Source organism: Electrona antarctica (assembly GCF_951216825.1).
Source record: "Electrona antarctica genome assembly, chromosome: 10".
NCBI classification, from domain to species: Eukaryota; Metazoa; Chordata; class Actinopteri; order Myctophiformes; family Myctophidae; genus Electrona; species Electrona antarctica.
The window spans coordinates 10,565,503-10,583,756 of record NC_136791.1 but is presented as its reverse complement, the minus strand read 5'-3'; the positions used below and the strand labels follow the sequence as shown (position 1 = coordinate 10,583,756).

Genomic DNA, 18,254 nt, shown 5'->3' with positions numbered 1-18,254 from the left:
TGAGTGTGGAGCACTGTTAAATTGCACTGTGTGCATGTATGTGTTCATGCGTGTGTGAGTTCCGTCTTCATCTTATTTTGCATGAAGGATAATATTTTCACAGCCACGCATGATTTGAGGCACTGTGCCAGAGGAGACGTGAGTTTCAGCGTACCTGATGCTGACACACAAACCAAACATAATGATGTATCTGTCCGACTGTGTGTGTCAACTGTGCTGTTCTCTCTCTGCCTGTATAGATGCAGACGAGTGCAGTCTGTTTGGGCAGGAGGTGTGCAAGGGAGGCTTCTGTCTGGACACCCTGGGAAGCTATGAGTGCTACTGTAAGACCGGACAGGACTACGACCCAGCCAAGCTGGAGTGCAGAGGTGAGTGTCAACCAGAGGCTGGCGTCGGTACTCCTTTACTCTGTACAAGTGATAAAGCTGTGCTGTCATTTTGTTGTAGTGAATACACATTTATTTTGTCTAATTTTTTAACTTTAATTTTTATCCCACGATTTTGCAACCCAGTTTTTGTTTCACCCAGTGCCAATTATCTAATGTAATCCTGGGCGCTACACTACCTCTGCCAACCTGGGGGGGCAGCGGACTGACCCCATGCCTCCTTCTATGCATGAGGAGTCCAAGCTGCTTCTTTTCACCTGACAGGGGGGAATTTCCATGGCCGGACGTAGCTCGTGGAAGGAACACGTTATTCCGACCAGTTCCTTTCCCCTCCATCAGGCGGCCAGGGGGAGGTAGTTTTAGAGACCAGGATTACTGCATGTTTTTGTGAGGGTACCTACCCTAGGGGACACGGGGAGAACATGCAAACTCCACACAGAAAGGCCCTTTCGCCAACCCCACCTCGGGTATGGTCACTGATGACGCGGAGGAGGGAACACGCCCCCAGCGCCCACAGCGTCCCCAGCGGGAATGGAACCCAGGACCTTCTAGCTGTGAGGCGACAGCACTACCGACTGTGCCACCGTGCCCGTGATTAGATTTTGTCTAATCTGTATGTTAATTACAACCTTTGTGGAGCGAAAACAAGTGTGCACCCAAGAACAGATGAAGCATCCCAGGTCTCCGCCATGTCACGTTCATGATTTGTGGCATTTTGTGAAAAACGAAGTTTGGAAGGCAATCATAGCCAATTGGAATGGATTATAAGAAATCTGACTGATACATCTTGACCAATTTGGGTGGGTTTTGGACCAAATTGGTAGGAGTAGTATCAAAAGGCGTGTTTTGCAAAATAAAAACACATGACTTGAGGCATTTTGTTCAAAACTGTCCACTCCTGTAATCTTGGATGGAATGGAATGTGAAAAATTCCACAGACCCAATTTGATCATGCATGACTATAGAAATAATGTGTACAGATCTGTAATCTGTAGACCGTCGGCCTGGTAGCAACAAAAAGCGGTATAGTTTCATAGTAACAAAAGATGGACATGACGCGATATGACACTCACAAACTGAAAAGACAAACTGTTACGCTCAGAAGAGGTTGTGTTTTGGTTTGTTTTATTGTCGGCTAACTATCAGCTAGCACAAAATATCATGTGTTGTGTTTTTGTATATATCAACACCAGTTGACGGTAGGAAATATAGACATGAAGTATGTGTGTCCCCGACGGGTGTGTGTGCGGGTCGGGCATGTGTGTTAGTGCCCGCAAATAAGAGTGTGTGTGTGGGGTCAGATCAGGGTGAGGAGTCAGGGTGGGGAGACAGTGTGTGAAGTGATACAAGGCCAGACTGTGGTCACAACAGAGGCCAACGCCAGGCCCTCTGCAGCACCAACCAAAAGCAACACTCTCACTGAGTATGGCCTGGCACATGGCCTGGCCCTGAACCACCTTCTCTGGGCGCAGTACACACACACACACACACACACACACACACACACACACACACACACACACACACACACACACACACACACACACACACACACAGACGCACGCACATGCACACACACACACACACACACACACACACACACACACACACACACACACACACACATGCCTTATATGCCTTATATATATTCTGTGAAACTAATACCATAGAAATAAATGTACAGAATTCAGATCAAACATTTTCCAACAGAATCAGAATCAGCTTTATCGTCGTGTCACAGGTTTGTAGAAAAAAAGTGGGTGAAATTCGTTTCTGTTTTTCGTTTTTGTTATTTCCATAGAAATAAATAAAGGGAAGAGGGAAGGGGGGGGGGGGGGGGGGTAAGAGGGACGAGAGATCAATCAAAGAAACAAACAAATGATCTAGACATTTACACATAGTGCCTGAGGTAAGACGTAAAGGTGTGTGAGCATCACACATGTCAAACACAGGGCGGGAAGTAATCAATCTACGGGGGCCTCGGTGAGCGACGGTGACCGTGACACACATCTGCTAGAGATGAATATATGTACTGGTTTGGGTTTCCATAGCAATAGGCATCATTATAGGCCCCCCAGCAAAGCAGCTGTCTGTGAAGTGTGAACATATACAGGCAGGGGGCACTTAAAAGGATGACTTCACCCATTTGCAACCTATCTTCATATAATTGGTCCACTCCCCACTAATGTTCATGATAAAATCGCACCATACTATAATGAGCATTAGTGAGGATCAATTAATTCCGACCATATGTCACATTTACTGTGAAAATGTGCATGTCCCGTCCGTCCGTCCGTCCGTCCGTCCGTCCGTCCGTCCGTCCGTCACCCACCCATGCCTCCATATACTGTATGGTCATGCCTCGTGACATCACGTCTCCATATATGGTCACGCCTCGTGACATCATGAAGACACTAGATACTACAAAATAAGGTACACAAAAGTAAAGTAAAAACCCCAAAGAAACCAGGAACATAAGAAAGCACAGCAGGGTGACAAAACGGGTCACGGATCGTGACAATCAAACCCTGTACACTCAGTCAAGACACACTCCATATATGGCCAGTACAGAATTCATTCCATATGTTGATCTGACCCCCCATGCCAAAGCGCCTAGCAGTCTGCCGTCCTTCAAGACCTATGTACTTTTACCAGAATTGTACCTTTCAGTCCCGGCATAGTAGTTCCAGAGTGGTTCCAACGGATTGTGTGGCCCTGGTATTTCCCTAGTGGGTCTGATCGAGGTAGCTACTGGGACGTAAGTCGGGACTTGATCACCCCGGCTGGGTCACCCGAGTGAGACTTTGGGATACATCACTGAGGATACGTCCCAGTTGCATCCATGCGATGTATTTTCGTTCTGAGGTATTCTATTTATAGTGACTCATAGGTATAGACTATGTGACAACCAGGTATAGTCTGGTGACCACCGGAGAGACGGGTGACAGCCGGAATGTAGATGGCACCCCGGGAGCAGTATGGGTTAGCGCCCCAGCCTGCATCCTCTGTGAGGAGGATGCCCAAAAACCTTTGATGAGGCCTTTAGGAGGGCCATTCATTCAACCTGCAAGTGGAGCCTGCAGTGCTACCGTTGCCCAGGTGGAGCCTGCAGAACCATTGCGGCTCAAGAATCCACCACTCCTGAATGAAGTGTCTGGTGCTGGGAGTCTGGTGCAACGCACAGGTCCTCGCTGTACTCCTGGTGAGACATAGGAGGGGCCCGGACAGGAGGCAACCCACAGAGCCTAGTCCCTCCACATGCCAGAATTGTACCTCTCAGTCCCGGCATAGTAGTTCCGGAGTGGTTCCAACGGATTGTGTGGCCCTGGTCTTTCCCTAGTGGGTCTGATCGAGGGTAGCTACTGGGACGTAAGTCGGGACTTGATCACCCCGGCTGGGTCACCCGAGTGAGGGGTATGATGTTCGTGAGACCTGAAACCCCGATGACCTTGGGATAACATCACTGAGGATATGTCCCAGTTGCATCCATGCGATGTATTTTCGTTCTATCTACCTATAATTTTAGAAATTCTGTCCTGGAAATTTGGTATCCTCTGACTATATCTCCTCAGTGCCTGCAGCAATTGACCTGAATTAGCACACAGGCATTGACCATTAGCTAAATTCAGGGCACTACAAAGCCCTTTTTTCGCTTTACCAAATTGAACGCTGTTTATTAACGTTTTTGTGAAACTATGACTGCGGGTTGCCAGGTTAGCTTGTGTGCTACTTTTACTTAGGCTGTTCTTAACGGGTATGGACTATTTCTACTACTACTGGCTATGAAGGAGGGATAGAAGTCTCGTACAGTTACTGTATTTATACAAACCTTTCAAATACCAGAACACCATCACATGCATCCATGCACGTGCGCTTGCACGGACACGCACGGACACGCGCGCACGCACGCACGCACACACACACACACACACACACACGTGCACATGCACACACACACACACACACACACACACACACACATACATCTGCAGTCCATAGCATATGTTTAGAGATCTAGTACCGTATATAGGAAACATTTCTCAAACCTGTTGAGGTCATTAGGGTGTTACCTCTCAACCACTGACCTCAGATCAGTCTCACATGATCTCTCCATTTAGTGACCATGACCAGAACTAAATAGAGCCCAGTGCTGCTACAGCACTGTTGGTCACTCTCACCCCGGCCTTGTGGGCGGACTGCACGTTCTGCAACATTAGTGACAGCCTATTGGGGCAGGAAGTGACCGGGGCAGGGCGGCGAGCACAGAACAGCAGTTAAACCATTTAAACAGGAAAGCATCTGCGTCATTTTAGATTATATACAGTATATATACATACAGTATAGCACATTGGTTGACTATTCAAAAATAGCAGATATACAAACTAATTTTGTCACTTTGCGCTATGAGCTTGTAGATTTGCCATTTGTGAAAAAGCGTGAAAATGTGTTCAAATCATTGAACCTTTCAAATGTTTTTGCGGCTTTCGCCTTTATTTTATATTTTTTATATAGGGACAGACAGTAGGCTGACAGGAAATGGGGGAGAGAGATGGGGGAGTGACATGCAGTAAAGGCCGTCGGTATCGGGAGTCGAACCCGCGGCACACTGCCAGACTCGCGCTGCCGGCCAAGGTGCCTGGACCGCTGAGCCACGAGCCCAGGCCCAGGGGTCCCTGGAACAAATTATTTTGAGATGGGGATCTGTAGCAAAATGCATATCATTCTGGAGGTCCTTGACATGGAAAAAGTTTGAGAACCACTGATTATAGCAACACACACTTTGTATGATGGGCCTCTGCTCTTAATCGGTTAATGTGGATATTCATTTCACACATTTGAGTCAGTGCTGTACAGGGCTGTACTGTACCTATACTGTACTGTACAACAAGGAATACACGTTCACACTAGGGCATTCACTTCTAGTCATTTTTACTAGTTGACTAGTTGCCTAGTTTACTAGTCGACTAGTAAACTAAACCCTATTATGTAAAAAAAAAAAAAAAAAAAAAAAAAAAAACTTTATATAACTATAATCTACCTGATCTTGAGGCCTATAAAATCGTGAAAAAAAAAAAAAAAAAAAAAAAAAACTAGTCAACTAGTACCAACAAGGTCGACTAGTGGATTTACTAGTCGACTAGTTGCTTATTGCCCTAGTTCACACAGTATGACATCAGGGGGTTCGGCCTCTTGCCGTCAGGGCTCTGCCAATTACAGGCTTATTTTAATTCCCCAAATGGGAAATACATATGTACAGTAACACATTTTATGTGCTTTTCGGTAACATCCGTCACATCATGTCTGCGCTCCAGAGCTGTGTCGTCGTTGCGGTGCAGCTGTGAAGTGACCGCCGCTCCAGAAATAGGTCTGTTACCTCGACTCGTTTTCTGCGGCAGCTCGGCGGCTTTCTGGAGTGACTGCGCCACACAAGCAAGAGCCTTGAGCTTCCAAGAACAAAACCAAGGCCTTGTTTTGAATGCCGAACCCCCTCGCTTCCTTTTGTAGCTGTTTTCAACCCGTTGGCATTCGTTTTTCGTCTTTGTTATACACAATGGCATGCCCAGTTAACCACATGAACCCTAGTGTCTCTATTCTGGGCGAGGCATATAATATAATAGGGTTGAAGTGTTTCATTCATACTTGGTGTCGAGAATATAAATTAGGCTTTAGAGTAAACAAGACTGACATGAAATGTCATTTACAGCTTGGCTACCAAAATAAAAAACGAGTCTCTGTCTGTGTCCTTTGTATGTGTGTGTCCTTTGTGTGTCCTTTGTGTGCGTGCGTGCGTGCTTGCGAGTGAAATAAATGCAGAAGTCTTGCAATCCCAGATTTTACCACCAGGCGACGGCAGCTTCGCTGTTCTACCGCGATTCTAGCCTGGCTAATAAGCCAGACTAATATCACACAACACTATTCGGTCTGGCTTATTAGCCAGGCTACCGCGATTCTGGGGGCTTGGTTCAGAGAATGGTAAGCCATTGATGACCCCTCATTGGCTGGCCTTTAGCCAATAGGGAGAAAGTGAGAAAGTAAAGAGAAAGTCTGTTTATTGACATCTTTGCCAAGCTGTAAAAAAGCGGACAGACTGGGTGGAGAGCAAGGCTCAGCAGAGGTTTGGCCCTGGCCTGGCGTGGGCAACGGTTTGAGGTCCGTTACGCGTGGCCTCACAAGTCATAATACAATTTAAGAAAACCGCCACAGCTCCGGCCTGTGGCCGTGTATGTACTGCACAGATGTTTTTATGTTTTGCAAAAGTGGACTATTTCAGTTCTCTAGGAATATGTGCTTTTTTTTATATATTCATATCCTCAGCAGTTATAGCCACGAGGTTTTGAAGCATATGCTGGCTAGATTTTGAGTAAGGCATATCTGCAGTATTCATTTCACATAAATATACGTGCCCGAAAAAGAAAACACAACAGTAAAATTATGAGTTATATTTCAAGAGTATTTCATCACCAAATCATTCTTGAGTTATCCGGTTATTGAATTGTTCCGGTAATTAACCCATTTAGGCCTGACGTAGAAATAAAAAAAACCTTCGCTCTGAAGTCTGAAAGAATATATACCTATTCAAAGATTTGTGCCGCATTTTTACGATTTAAAAAAAATAGCAGACCTACAAATTCATAGCGCGCCACTCGGTGGCGCGCTATGAGCTTGTAGATATGCTTTTTTCAATAGCTAAAGTATAACAGAATGCTTGAAACACCAAAAGGGGTTCCTGCCCAAAATGAGTTAAGTCATACACAGCAGAATTCCTCAGTGTTAGTTGAACTCTTAAGTGTAAAATTGGACTGTATCACCACCGGCTCGTTGATAAACACATTGTCCACCTACACCAAAGTGGGTGGAAATGGAAATGCAATTAATTGGTCTCTGTCCTTTTTTGTAAGTGTGTTTCTGCTGCTACTGTCAGCAATGTGAACGCATTATTGTGTGTGCAAGCATTTTTAAAAAGAGTGGGTCTAAATTGGCTATGTTATTTAATGACTTTTCAGCTAAATTAATCATTGGGTGTAGTAGGGCCTACTACACCCAATGATTAATTTAGCTGAAAAGTCATTAAATAACGTACAGTAGCCTACTAAGTAGGCTACTGTAAGGTCTTAACCACTTAAACCCCATACTGGTTTTCAGGAAGGTAAAGGAAGTAGTTCCAACAAAAAAAGTCTTAATATTTTTTCCTCTGCTCTCTCTCCCAGATATCAACGAGTGTCTGGATGAGTCTGTGTGCGTTGGGGGAGAGTGTCTGAACACGGATGGCTCCTACATGTGTTTCTGTGCAGACCCCATGGTACTAGACCCCAGCAGCAACCAGTGTGTGCATCCCCCTGAGGTGGCTGGTAAGAGAACACTCACTAACCCAGACCCCATGGTACTAGAAGTCTAGACCCCCCCTTACTGTAGGTGTAGCAGAGTGGCTCACAACATCAGCCTGATGGCCTGAAAGTCTAAATATCTCCCCCGAGTCATTGGTTTAGTGGTTAAGATGTTGGCTTTACGCGTGGGAGAACCGGGATCGAATCCAGGGCATTACATAGGCAGGGTAAAAACATCAGAAACATTGTGTGGCCAAAACAAATTAAAACACATATAATTATATATAATAACTTTATTATATTTATTGTGTTGGAAAGTCTGTGTGCTGAATTAAATTTTGAATATGTCCAGTCATGTGGGAGGAGCCTGTCTGTGTCTGGCTCGCACCCTGTTATGTCTCTATCCTGCAGACATACCGCTGGATTTCCTGTTGAAGTGGAAGTTTGATTACTTACTGAGCCTGTTTATATTGTCTTTGTATTACTGTATATGCATTATCACTAACATACTGTGTATGTGTGTGTGTGTGTGTGTGTGCGTGTGTGCGTGTGTCCGTGTGTGCGTGTGCGTGTACATGTATGTGTGTGTGAGCAGAGCAGCATCGTGACACAGAACAGATAGCCTACCAGGGCATCTGTTGGCAGACAGTGACAGACACCCTGACATGCACGCGGCCGCTGGGTCCCAACAACAGGAAGACCACCTTCACGGAGTGCTGCTGCCTGTACGGAGAGGGCTGGGGCATGGAGTGTGCCCTCTGTCCACTCAAGGACACTGGTAGGCTACTTAAAACACACACAGCTTTAGTTTGAGCGTTTCCGTGTGTGCGTGGTGGCGCCGTGCATCTGTATGTGATTGACCTGTTCACCGCATAGGTCTGAATGTTATTCATGACCCGTTGGAAGTCATTCTCGTCTGTGTGTACCGGCTTGCTCTGTCTATGCTCCATGACTGTTTAACGACACACAGCGCGCACACGCGCACGCACACGCACTCACCCTGAAACCTGCTCCCCTTGTCCATTGGCAAGAGCATTGTGGGAACCAAGGATATAATCACTTGTGCTCTGAACAGTCTCCTCTCTAATCCTACACACCTGCTCTCCTTAGCCCACTGACCTGCCGAGACAGGAAACCACGCGCGTGCGTGTGCGTGTGTGTGTTTTTGGGGGGGGGGGGGGTGTTGCAGTGTGATGGAATGGCTCAAGTAGACAGTTAGTATGTTGCTCTCTAGTACCTAAGTAAGTAAGCAAGCCTTGGCGAGCCATGGGCAGGAGCCTATCTCCTGTTTCCGTAGCGTTAGGCAGCTTGATGTACAAGTACTCTCCCTGGACATTTACGTTAGTATGCTGCAGGGATTTACCCCCAATCCAAACCCTTGATGCTGAGTGTCAAGCAGGGAGGCATTGGGTCCCATTTTTCAGAGTCTTTGCTGGTATGACCTGGCCGGGGATCAAGCCCCAACCTCCCAGTCTCACGGCGGACACTCTAACCACAAGGCCACTGAGCTGGTCTCTAGTACCTAAACCAGAGTATATTCACTTTTTCCCTAAATCCTCCCCTGTTTGCTAAGCATGGTGATGGCTTTGTAATTGGTTTCAATCCCCTCAGAAACGGTTGACATTCAGACTGCTGCTGCATATATTAAACAGCATGAGACCCGTCTCTGTTTGTGCTTTTTGCATTCATGCTCTTTATCGGAGTGTGATTAGAAAGGCAAGCTACTGCTATGGCACTCTGGAGGACTCTGGATATTATCTGAATGCTATTTTCTAGTTATCCCCATCCTTCTCTATCTGCTATCTCTCTCTCAGAGGATGGTCCTCCCCTCTGTGCGGATCCCCGTCTGATATAGCCAACCTAATTTTGTCTCGTAGTCTATCCGTCGTTCGCCGTATATTGCTCTTACTCGCTGTTCCATTGCTTTACTGTTTTTAACCACTTAACACATTCTGGGCGGGAACACCTTTTGGTGTTAGCATTACGTTATGCTTTAGCTATTGAAAAATAGCAGATCTACAAGCTCATAGCGCGCCACCGAGTGGCGCGCTATGAGCTTGTAGGTCTGCTATTTTTCAAAAATCGAAGAACGACTGACATAGAAACGTAGCTTTTTCAGAAAACTGTCAGGATGTAGAAGACATTTTTAGAATCTGATCTCAGGTCAGAATGGGGTAACCACAAACATCCCACTAAATTATTTTCAAAACAGCTGATCTAGATCTGCAATTAGATCCATTTTTATTTTCACCCATTAAAAATAAAACAGGGATGCCACGGTTAAAGTGGTTCATCAGCTTTGTGTTCAGTTTGCATAACGTGATGGTCTCTCCCCATCTCTCTTTGTCTCGCGTACTCCACAGACCCCTTTCATTCTGTTTGTTATGTCTTTATCTCCCTCCCTCGCTCCCTCGTCTCTCCCAGAGGACTACGCCTCTATGTGCAACCTGCCTCTGAGTGGCGGTCGACGGCCGTACGGCCGCGATGCCCTGGTGGCCAGCCCGGTGCACGAATACGAGATCAGGCCGGATTACGGCGCACAGCGACCCGACCAGCGGGCCATCCTGCCTCTTTACGAGGACGAGGACGAGGAGAGTGAGTTGTGCTTCATTTCTTTTCTTTTGATTTCCTTTGTGTTAATATTAACAGGGGAAGCCCAGTGAAACCCGAACTGTCTTTTAAAAAGAGAGACCTTGAGCAGAAGTCTGTGGGTCCTTTTTGTAAAGACTCGTATTAAGTGACTGAACATGCAGTGTGCCACAGCGGTTACATGTAATAAAGGGTATATGCAATATGTTAGGACTCAGGAGAGCTTTCTCCTAGACCAGCGCTTCTCAGCATTATTGAGCTGTGGAAAAAACAATCCTCAAGGACCACCTCGCCACACCTCCCCACAACAATATATAAAGTATGTTTAGTAGAGGAAGGCATAACACAAACACAAACAAACATGTATTTATCACATCGTCTGTCCAAAACTTACTTACTTACTTTTCACACCGCGTTGTGTGCCTATTTCTATTTTCAGTGTGCGACACCGCACAGTGCGCAACTAAGTATCCCAGGCCCTTAAGAGTCATTATTTCATTTCAAGCATTTCAAGGCTTTCTGATTTTCTTTTTACATTTTCCCATAGAACAACTGTAATTACGCCGTGGACCAATGGTTAAGAAATAGTGCCAAAGACCATTCAATCTTTCAACCACAGATCAATGTACATGCTATAGTGCCACAATAATCAATTGTGGCAATAATGAATTATGTCCACGTCCACGTGGTCCAGAAACAGAAAAGTCACGAGTAGAGACGCCTGAGTGGTCAAGTGATTAATTCATTATCTATATGGAAATAATTCATTTCTAAGTCCATAACTGAAGCACTGTCCTTCATGGTTGGCAGTGAGCAGAAAGGTTTTGCATAAAGAAAGCTTACATTGGTACTGGTAGGCAACAGGGAGCATACGAATAATCCATTTTAATTTGGCTGCCAATGAAAGCACTTTGCTGCCATCTTGTGGCCATTTCAAACCCTCCCCCTTTCAATGGAATACTTGCCCTGGCTAGAAACTCATTGGGAACCCAATCCATGACATTAATTCATTAACTGCCAAATTAGTGTTTTTATTTACATCTAAAGTGTATTGTTGTGTATTATTATTATTATTATTATTAATATTTGTTTTGGAAAGTATTGCATTTATTAATCAAGGGAACCTACGGTAGTGTCAAATTAGACTATATGAATATGAATAGATTATGAATGAATTATTCCATCCGGAGCTTGTGTGACATAATGTTCTGTCTGTCGCCATCTACCCTACAGACCCATATGATGCGTTTGAGGGTCTGCGAGCAGAGGAGTGTGGCATTCTAAACGGATGTGAGAACGGCCGGTGTGTGCGCGTGCACGAGGGCTACACCTGTGACTGCTTCGACGGCTACACCCTGGAGATGTCCCGAATGGCCTGCATTGGTAGGACAAGAGACACACCTACTGCATGAAACACATGTAAAATAATTAGCAGTGGTGGAATAAAGTACTTCAATGTTTTACTTAAAAGTATTAATACTGGCCTGGGCCATGGATCAGTGGTCCAGGCACCTTGGCTGGCAATCCAGTCTGGCAGTGTGCCGCGGGTTCGACTCCCGATCCCGACGGCCTTTACTGCATGTCTTCCCCCCCATCTCTCTCCCCATTTCCTGTCAGCCTACTGTCTGTCCCTCCATAAACAAATAAAATAAAGGTGAAAGCCACAAAAAAGAAAAGTATTAATACTGCAATAGAAATACTCTGTTGCAAGTAAAAGTCCCGAATTCTAGATGTACTTGAGTAAAAGTATAAAAGTATTGGCATCAAAATGCACTTAAAAGTACTAGAAAGGGTAACAAGACAACTCACCCCTTATCTGTTTTCCTCCCGGACTTTTCCCCAGTGAGGGGTGGGAGAGGCTGGACAGCAGACAGCTGGACTTTGAATATCTCATATAATATCTCAGACAGCCAGTACAAATATAATTTATGAAAAGCTACTACAGTCAAGTCGGTTCACAGAAGTTGTTGTAGTCTATGTGGGGATTATCTGACGAGGTACCATTTGAGGGGGCAAAACCTTACATATACTAAATTATACTAAATTGTTTATAGGGTCAAGTATTCAAATGTAGAAAAAATCTTTTGAAAATAGAAGATGTCACATTGTGAGCTTGTAGATCGGCTATTATCAAAAAGGCCAAAATAACTGAAGTGGTTGTATGTTTTGTAATAATAATCAAACTACAAAGTAACTAGTAACTAAAGTTTTCAAGTAATTGTAGTGGAGTAAAAGTATATATTTCCCTCGAAGATGTATAGTGGAGTAGAAGTAAAAGTACTAGAAATTGGAAATACTTGGAAGTAAAGTAAAAAAAAATACCTCAGAATTGTACTTAAGTAAATGTACTTAGTTACTTTCCATCACTGCAATCGGTCAGCTAGCTCAGGGGTTCTCAACCCAAATTATTTATATAGCTTTAACCAAAGGTTGCCTGAGATACAGTACCAGGAAAATACTAACAATTAGCTTAGCTAGCTAGCAGCAAACCGCGCACAAAAAAAAGATTGACAACATGCAAGATGTTAAAATACTGAAAACCAAAAACCGTAATGATAAAGAAAATAACCCACACCTAAGTTTCCCCTTCACTCATCCTCACACAAACACACACTCACACACTGATGTATTGACCCACATGACATCACAGGGACCCTAAAAGGTTTATACAGAATAAATAAATAAAGTTGGGCAATTACTATTGTCTGGTTGCCAATGGTAACCACACTAATATGTGTGGTTTCCATTTAATCAATGAAAAGTTACAATTGTTCTAATGGAAGCCACAAAAAAGGGATATGTACTCGCGTAGGGCCTGACTCACACCTTTACAACAGATTCATGTATAGCTGATGCATGAGACTTATTTACTGATGCAAGCTCGCAATTCATTTCCAATGGGAGTCACATGGTTTGACACAACATTTTTGTTGTATGAGGGGGAGGGGGGCAGTCGAAACAAAGCCGAAAGCCGTACAACACAAATGTTGTGTCAAACCATGTGACTTCCATTGGAAATGCATTGGGGCAAGATGTAAACAAACCCTTTCATACATCTAGCATGCATCAATGTTGTATGCTAGATGCAAAGGTGTGAGTCAGGCCTAGCAATTGGTCTGCGAGACCCAAACATGGGTCCCGAGCACCAGTCTGGGAACCAGTGCGCTCTATACGGGTCAAGCGTACCGAGGCTCCACGCCTCCCTCCTCTCATGGCCCTGAGTCCATTAGCTGCACGTATAGTTTCAAGGTGAGCTGGAGTGCTCTCCACAAATAATACATTACACGCTGACCCGTTAAGTACACTTTACTGGCGACACGGCTGCTCGCTGAAACACAATCAGCCTTAACCCGGCCGGCCCCCTCGGCATTCCTAACACGTCACCGTGTTTCAAATTGAAATCTAAAGTGGTATGCTGGCAAAATGAGTTTGGAGGCGAACAATGCGCTAGCCTTATTAAGTGAGCCATTTTATTTTGCTCAGCCCACTTACTGTGCTATGCTTTGTTACGCACTAGTAGGTCAAAAACTCTTCAGTTCGTCCCATCTGAGTGGTACGCTTGGTATCATTCCATGTGTTTATGTACGGATTGTCCTAGTTTTCTGTGTGTTTGTGTTGCTTTTGCATACTATGCTTTATTGTGTATAAGCTATGCGATACATGCTACAATATGACCGTAGTTATCATGCTTTAGTTCACCCACAAAAGTACTTATTTTCTATCAATTACACACCCCATTAAGCCTTGATTTTTTGTCACATTCCTATGCCAATAATCCGGGTCATCAGTCAGTACCGCCTATCATCAAATGATTGGCTTCGGAATGTCAGACCCACAGGAACGCACCCAGCCGGCCCGATTCCGGCGAGCCGCCCCGCGTCCGAAACGGTTGAGAAATGAAAGTTACCGTGTGGGGGTCCCTCTACTGTACCCTCTACTGTACTGTACTGTCACTGTACTGTACTGGCACACCTGAAATCACCATATATACAGTTAATATGTGCGTGTGTGTTTGTGTGTGTTAGGTTGCGCACAGGTGGTGAAAAACAACCATGCTGTTTTCGTGCTCAGACATACCCAGCCAGCCATGCTCAGACATACCCAGCTAGCCAGCTACCCACACACATAGTCACTTAAGGAAGTGGTTTGCACCACTTAAAAAAGCGGGGCACGTTGGCGCAGTCGGTAGCGCTGTCGCCTCAGAGCTAGAAGGTCCTGGGTTTGATTCCCGCTGGATGCTGTGGGCGTGTTCTCTCCTCCAGAACAGAATCAGTGCCCATACCCTAGGAAGGTGGGGTTGGCAAAGGGCCTTTGATAGAAAATACGTCGTTTTTTGGGTGAACTACTCCGTTAAGAGAATGTCTTAGACCAACATTGTTCTGGTGAAGTAGTTTTGTTCTTGGAAGAAAGTCATAGACGTAGAGCGTCACCACACTGGTTGACTGGGTTTTCTGTGGATTGTGGGACTTCGTCACTGAACAGTGCTTCATTTATGAGCTGCACACCCTGTCGCTTATCATAACGCTGCTATTTGAATCATGAACAGTAACAGATTTGAACATATGAGGTTTCCACCCGACACAGACGATGGCTAAAGATTGAACAATGAGGACACACCATTATTAGGCCTCACTCAGACCTTTACTGCATTGCTGTATGCTTGTTGGATGAATGTTGTGTAGTGTCATGGCCGCCCCAATGCATTTCCAATGGAAGTCACATGGTTTGACACAACATTGTGTTGTATGAGGGGGAGGGGCGCAGTCGAAACACAGCTGAAAGCCATACAACAGCTTGTAGTCCAAAATGTAGTCCAAAAACCATGTGACTCCCATTGGAAATGCATTGGGGCGGCCATGACACTCACAACATTGACAGCGGCCATGACACTCACAACATTCACAATGCAGTAAAGGTCTGAGTGAGGCCTTAGACTTGTTGTTTTGTTCTTGTTTACACATTGACATAATTAACTACTAACTGGGTACATTTACTTACTGTAGTTAAAATACAATTATGAGGTATTTGTACTTGAGTATTTCCAACTACGCCACTTCATCTCAGAGGAAAATATTGCACTTTTACGCCATTTTACATTAACAACTTCAGCCCTATATACATTTCAGCCATTTGAACATATATGTTCAAATGGCTATAGCCGATCTACAAGCTCACAATGCATTGTGAGCTTGTAGAGATGCTATTTTCAAAAGATTTTTTTTATACATTTGAAAACTTGAAATGGGACATTGTGCCTAAAATGATAACTTTTACTTTTGTTGTACTGTACTTTTACTCAAGTACATTTTGAATTCCGGACTTTTACTTGTAACAGAGAATTTCTACATTCCAATATTGATACTTTTACTTAAATAAAATAAAATAAAATAAAAGTACTTTATTTTAACATGTACTCTCTCCCTCTGCTTTCAGACGTGAATGAGTGTTCGGAGCTCAACGGCCGCATGTCACTGTGCAAGAACGCCAAGTGCATCAACACAATAGGCTCCTACAAGTGTGTGTGTCTGCCCGGCTTCAGTCCCTCTGAAAAGCCCAACTACTGCGTGGCGGAATCAGCAGCAGCACGCACACTGAGGCAGTGACCGTGCACGAACACTAGGGGGGGACAAAACACACCAAAAACACTCATATAGGCCACACACACACACACACACACTCACACTACACTCACACACACACACACACACACACACACTCACACACACACACACACACACACACACACACACACACACACACACACACACACACTTATTTAATCCAAGCCCATATACTCTGCACTGTATAAAGTACACACTAAATGAAACAAACTAAAAAAAGTAATTTACTTGAGATGAAGATTCAACTTAATCTAATATGTGGTGCCTTAGGGGAGGAGAAACGCAGCATTGTATAAAATGTATGTTTTTGTCTGTTCCTTTTTGTAAGTTTGTTTCTCATTTCGTATCAGGACAGTTTTATGTGTTCGCACGGGCACCGACTGCTCTGTTAACACAACGACAAACCCTATGGACTCTTGCTGGGGGATTAAGTTTTATTTTCTACCCAGTTGGAAAACAATGTGTGTGGATATTTAATTATGTGAAGAAGCCAGCTCTCTGTTTTTATTTTTGTTATGTTTTTTGCCCCATGTCCGTCCCACCTTTCTTCCTCATAGTCATCCTTCCCTTCATCAAGCCTTCTGTCTGATGTTCACCCTGGACTGGAGGATTTTCTTGACGATATTGGAAGCCGGTTTGTTTCAGCCCCATGGCTTGTTTCAGCCCCATGGCTTGTTTCAGCCCCATGGCCTGTTTCAGCCCCATGGCTTGTTTCAGCCCCATGGCTTGTTTCAGTAACCTGACTCCGCCAGATGGGGCAGCAGAGAGTACACTGGGCCGTTTTGTGGCCGGGCATCAAGTCTGCCTGAGAGTTCCCAGATGGGAGCAGGAGGGGGGAACCCAGTGTACTCTCTGCTGCCCCCATCTGGCGGAGTCAGGTTATTGTTTCAGCCCCAGGGCAGTATGTACATGTTACTGAACTAGGAAGTTGTTCATGTCTTGGAATAAGCTTTGTTTTGCTCTTATTTTTTCCTTTTTGTTTGTAATAATGATAAAATTCAAACTACTTCTCTGTGTCTGGGACATTGGACAATAGCAGGTTTAATTCTTTCTTTCTTTCTTTCTCTCTTTCTCTCTTTCTTTCTTTCTCTCTTTCTTTCTTTCTTTATTTCTTTCTTTCTTTTCTTTCTCTTTATTTCTTTCTTTCCTGCCCTGTGGAGCAGTCATTCTCCCTTCCCTTGGTTATTCAATTATTATTGTTTTTTATTTTATGTTTTATTTTTTTTGTTTTGTTTTTAAATGAAATGAGAATGAAATGAAGATTTTTGCCTTATTTTTTCATACTTCTCTTTTATCTGCATTTTTACTGCGATGTCTACGAGTTCTTGCCAGGTTGCAAAGCTGCTATGGGACAGCGGTGGGAGAGTAAACTTTTGTACATTTAAACAGAAGAGTGGAGAAACCAGTTGATGTATTTGTAATTTGTACATGAAAAAAAATGCTCTTGTATGAATATTCATATTACATTGTATATTAAACCCCTTGGTAATAAATCACAAATTGTGATATTTATACTGACTGACCTGTCATAGCCTTATTGTGGAAAATTATGTAATTTATAAGTAATCAACTGTTCATGGGAGGAGACCAACCACATAGATTGATAATTGATAACACAAATGTGTATATTTATGTGGATTGTTTTTATACGGTATGTTGTTTAAACAATGTTAGGGATAAATACTAGAGATGTCCCGATACTTTTCCGATACCGATAAAGTATCGGGACCCTTATTTGTCATATCGGGTCATATCGGTATCGGCGAATATGCCAGTCTAACCACCAATCCGACACGGGTAAGGGGTTGACACCATGGCAGGTAAATAAAGTGTTGGGGCATGTGGAGTTTGCTTTCGAGTTGCCCAAACTGCAAGTGCACATTTGAGTGAGGAGTCTGCTATAAACACAACATGAGATATATACTGTAGCTAGATAGCTATAGACACAACACGAGATCACAACACTGGTATCGGTATTCGGTATTGGTATCGGCTAACACAGAAATCGGGATCGGATCGGGAACGAAAAAAGTCTATCGGGACATCCCTAATAAATACCAAAACTAAAAGAAAATCCAATATAAAATGATACATTAAGCCAGTGGTTCTCAACCTGTGGGTCGGGACCCCACCGACCCCACACACAAAGACCGGATTACTGCATAAAACTAATCAACTATACTACAAAAACTGGTCAAACATTGGACAGATTGTCAAATAATCTAAGACAGGCAACATTTCAAGCTGATCTACAAGTTTGTAGATCGCCTGAAAAGGTTGAGAACCACTGCATTAAGCAATAGGTGAATTTTAATGTAATCACATTTGAATGG

At 44.1% G+C, this 18,254-nt stretch overlaps 1 protein-coding gene across 4 annotated transcripts in view; it reads left to right on the top strand.

Moving 5' to 3' along the window:
• The window catches only part of ltbp1 (latent transforming growth factor beta binding protein 1), a 123,128-nt gene extending 105,689 nt beyond the window's left edge, over window positions 1–17,439 (top strand). For all 4 annotated transcript variants that reach the window (XM_079512394.1, XM_079512393.1, XM_079512395.1 and 1 more), the window contains 7 exons: window positions 240–368; window positions 7,595–7,735; window positions 8,307–8,489; window positions 10,136–10,306; window positions 11,534–11,683; window positions 15,734–16,595; window positions 16,824–17,439. In XM_079512394.1, coding sequence (XP_079368520.1) covers window positions 240–368; window positions 7,595–7,735; window positions 8,307–8,489; window positions 10,136–10,306; window positions 11,534–11,683; window positions 15,734–15,903 — 944 coding nt within the window. In that variant the 3' untranslated portion in view covers window positions 15,904–16,595; window positions 16,824–17,439. The remainder of the gene's footprint in view (window positions 1–239; window positions 369–7,594; window positions 7,736–8,306; window positions 8,490–10,135; window positions 10,307–11,533; window positions 11,684–15,733; window positions 16,596–16,823) is intronic.
• Window positions 17,440–18,254: the final 815 nt, after the last annotated feature.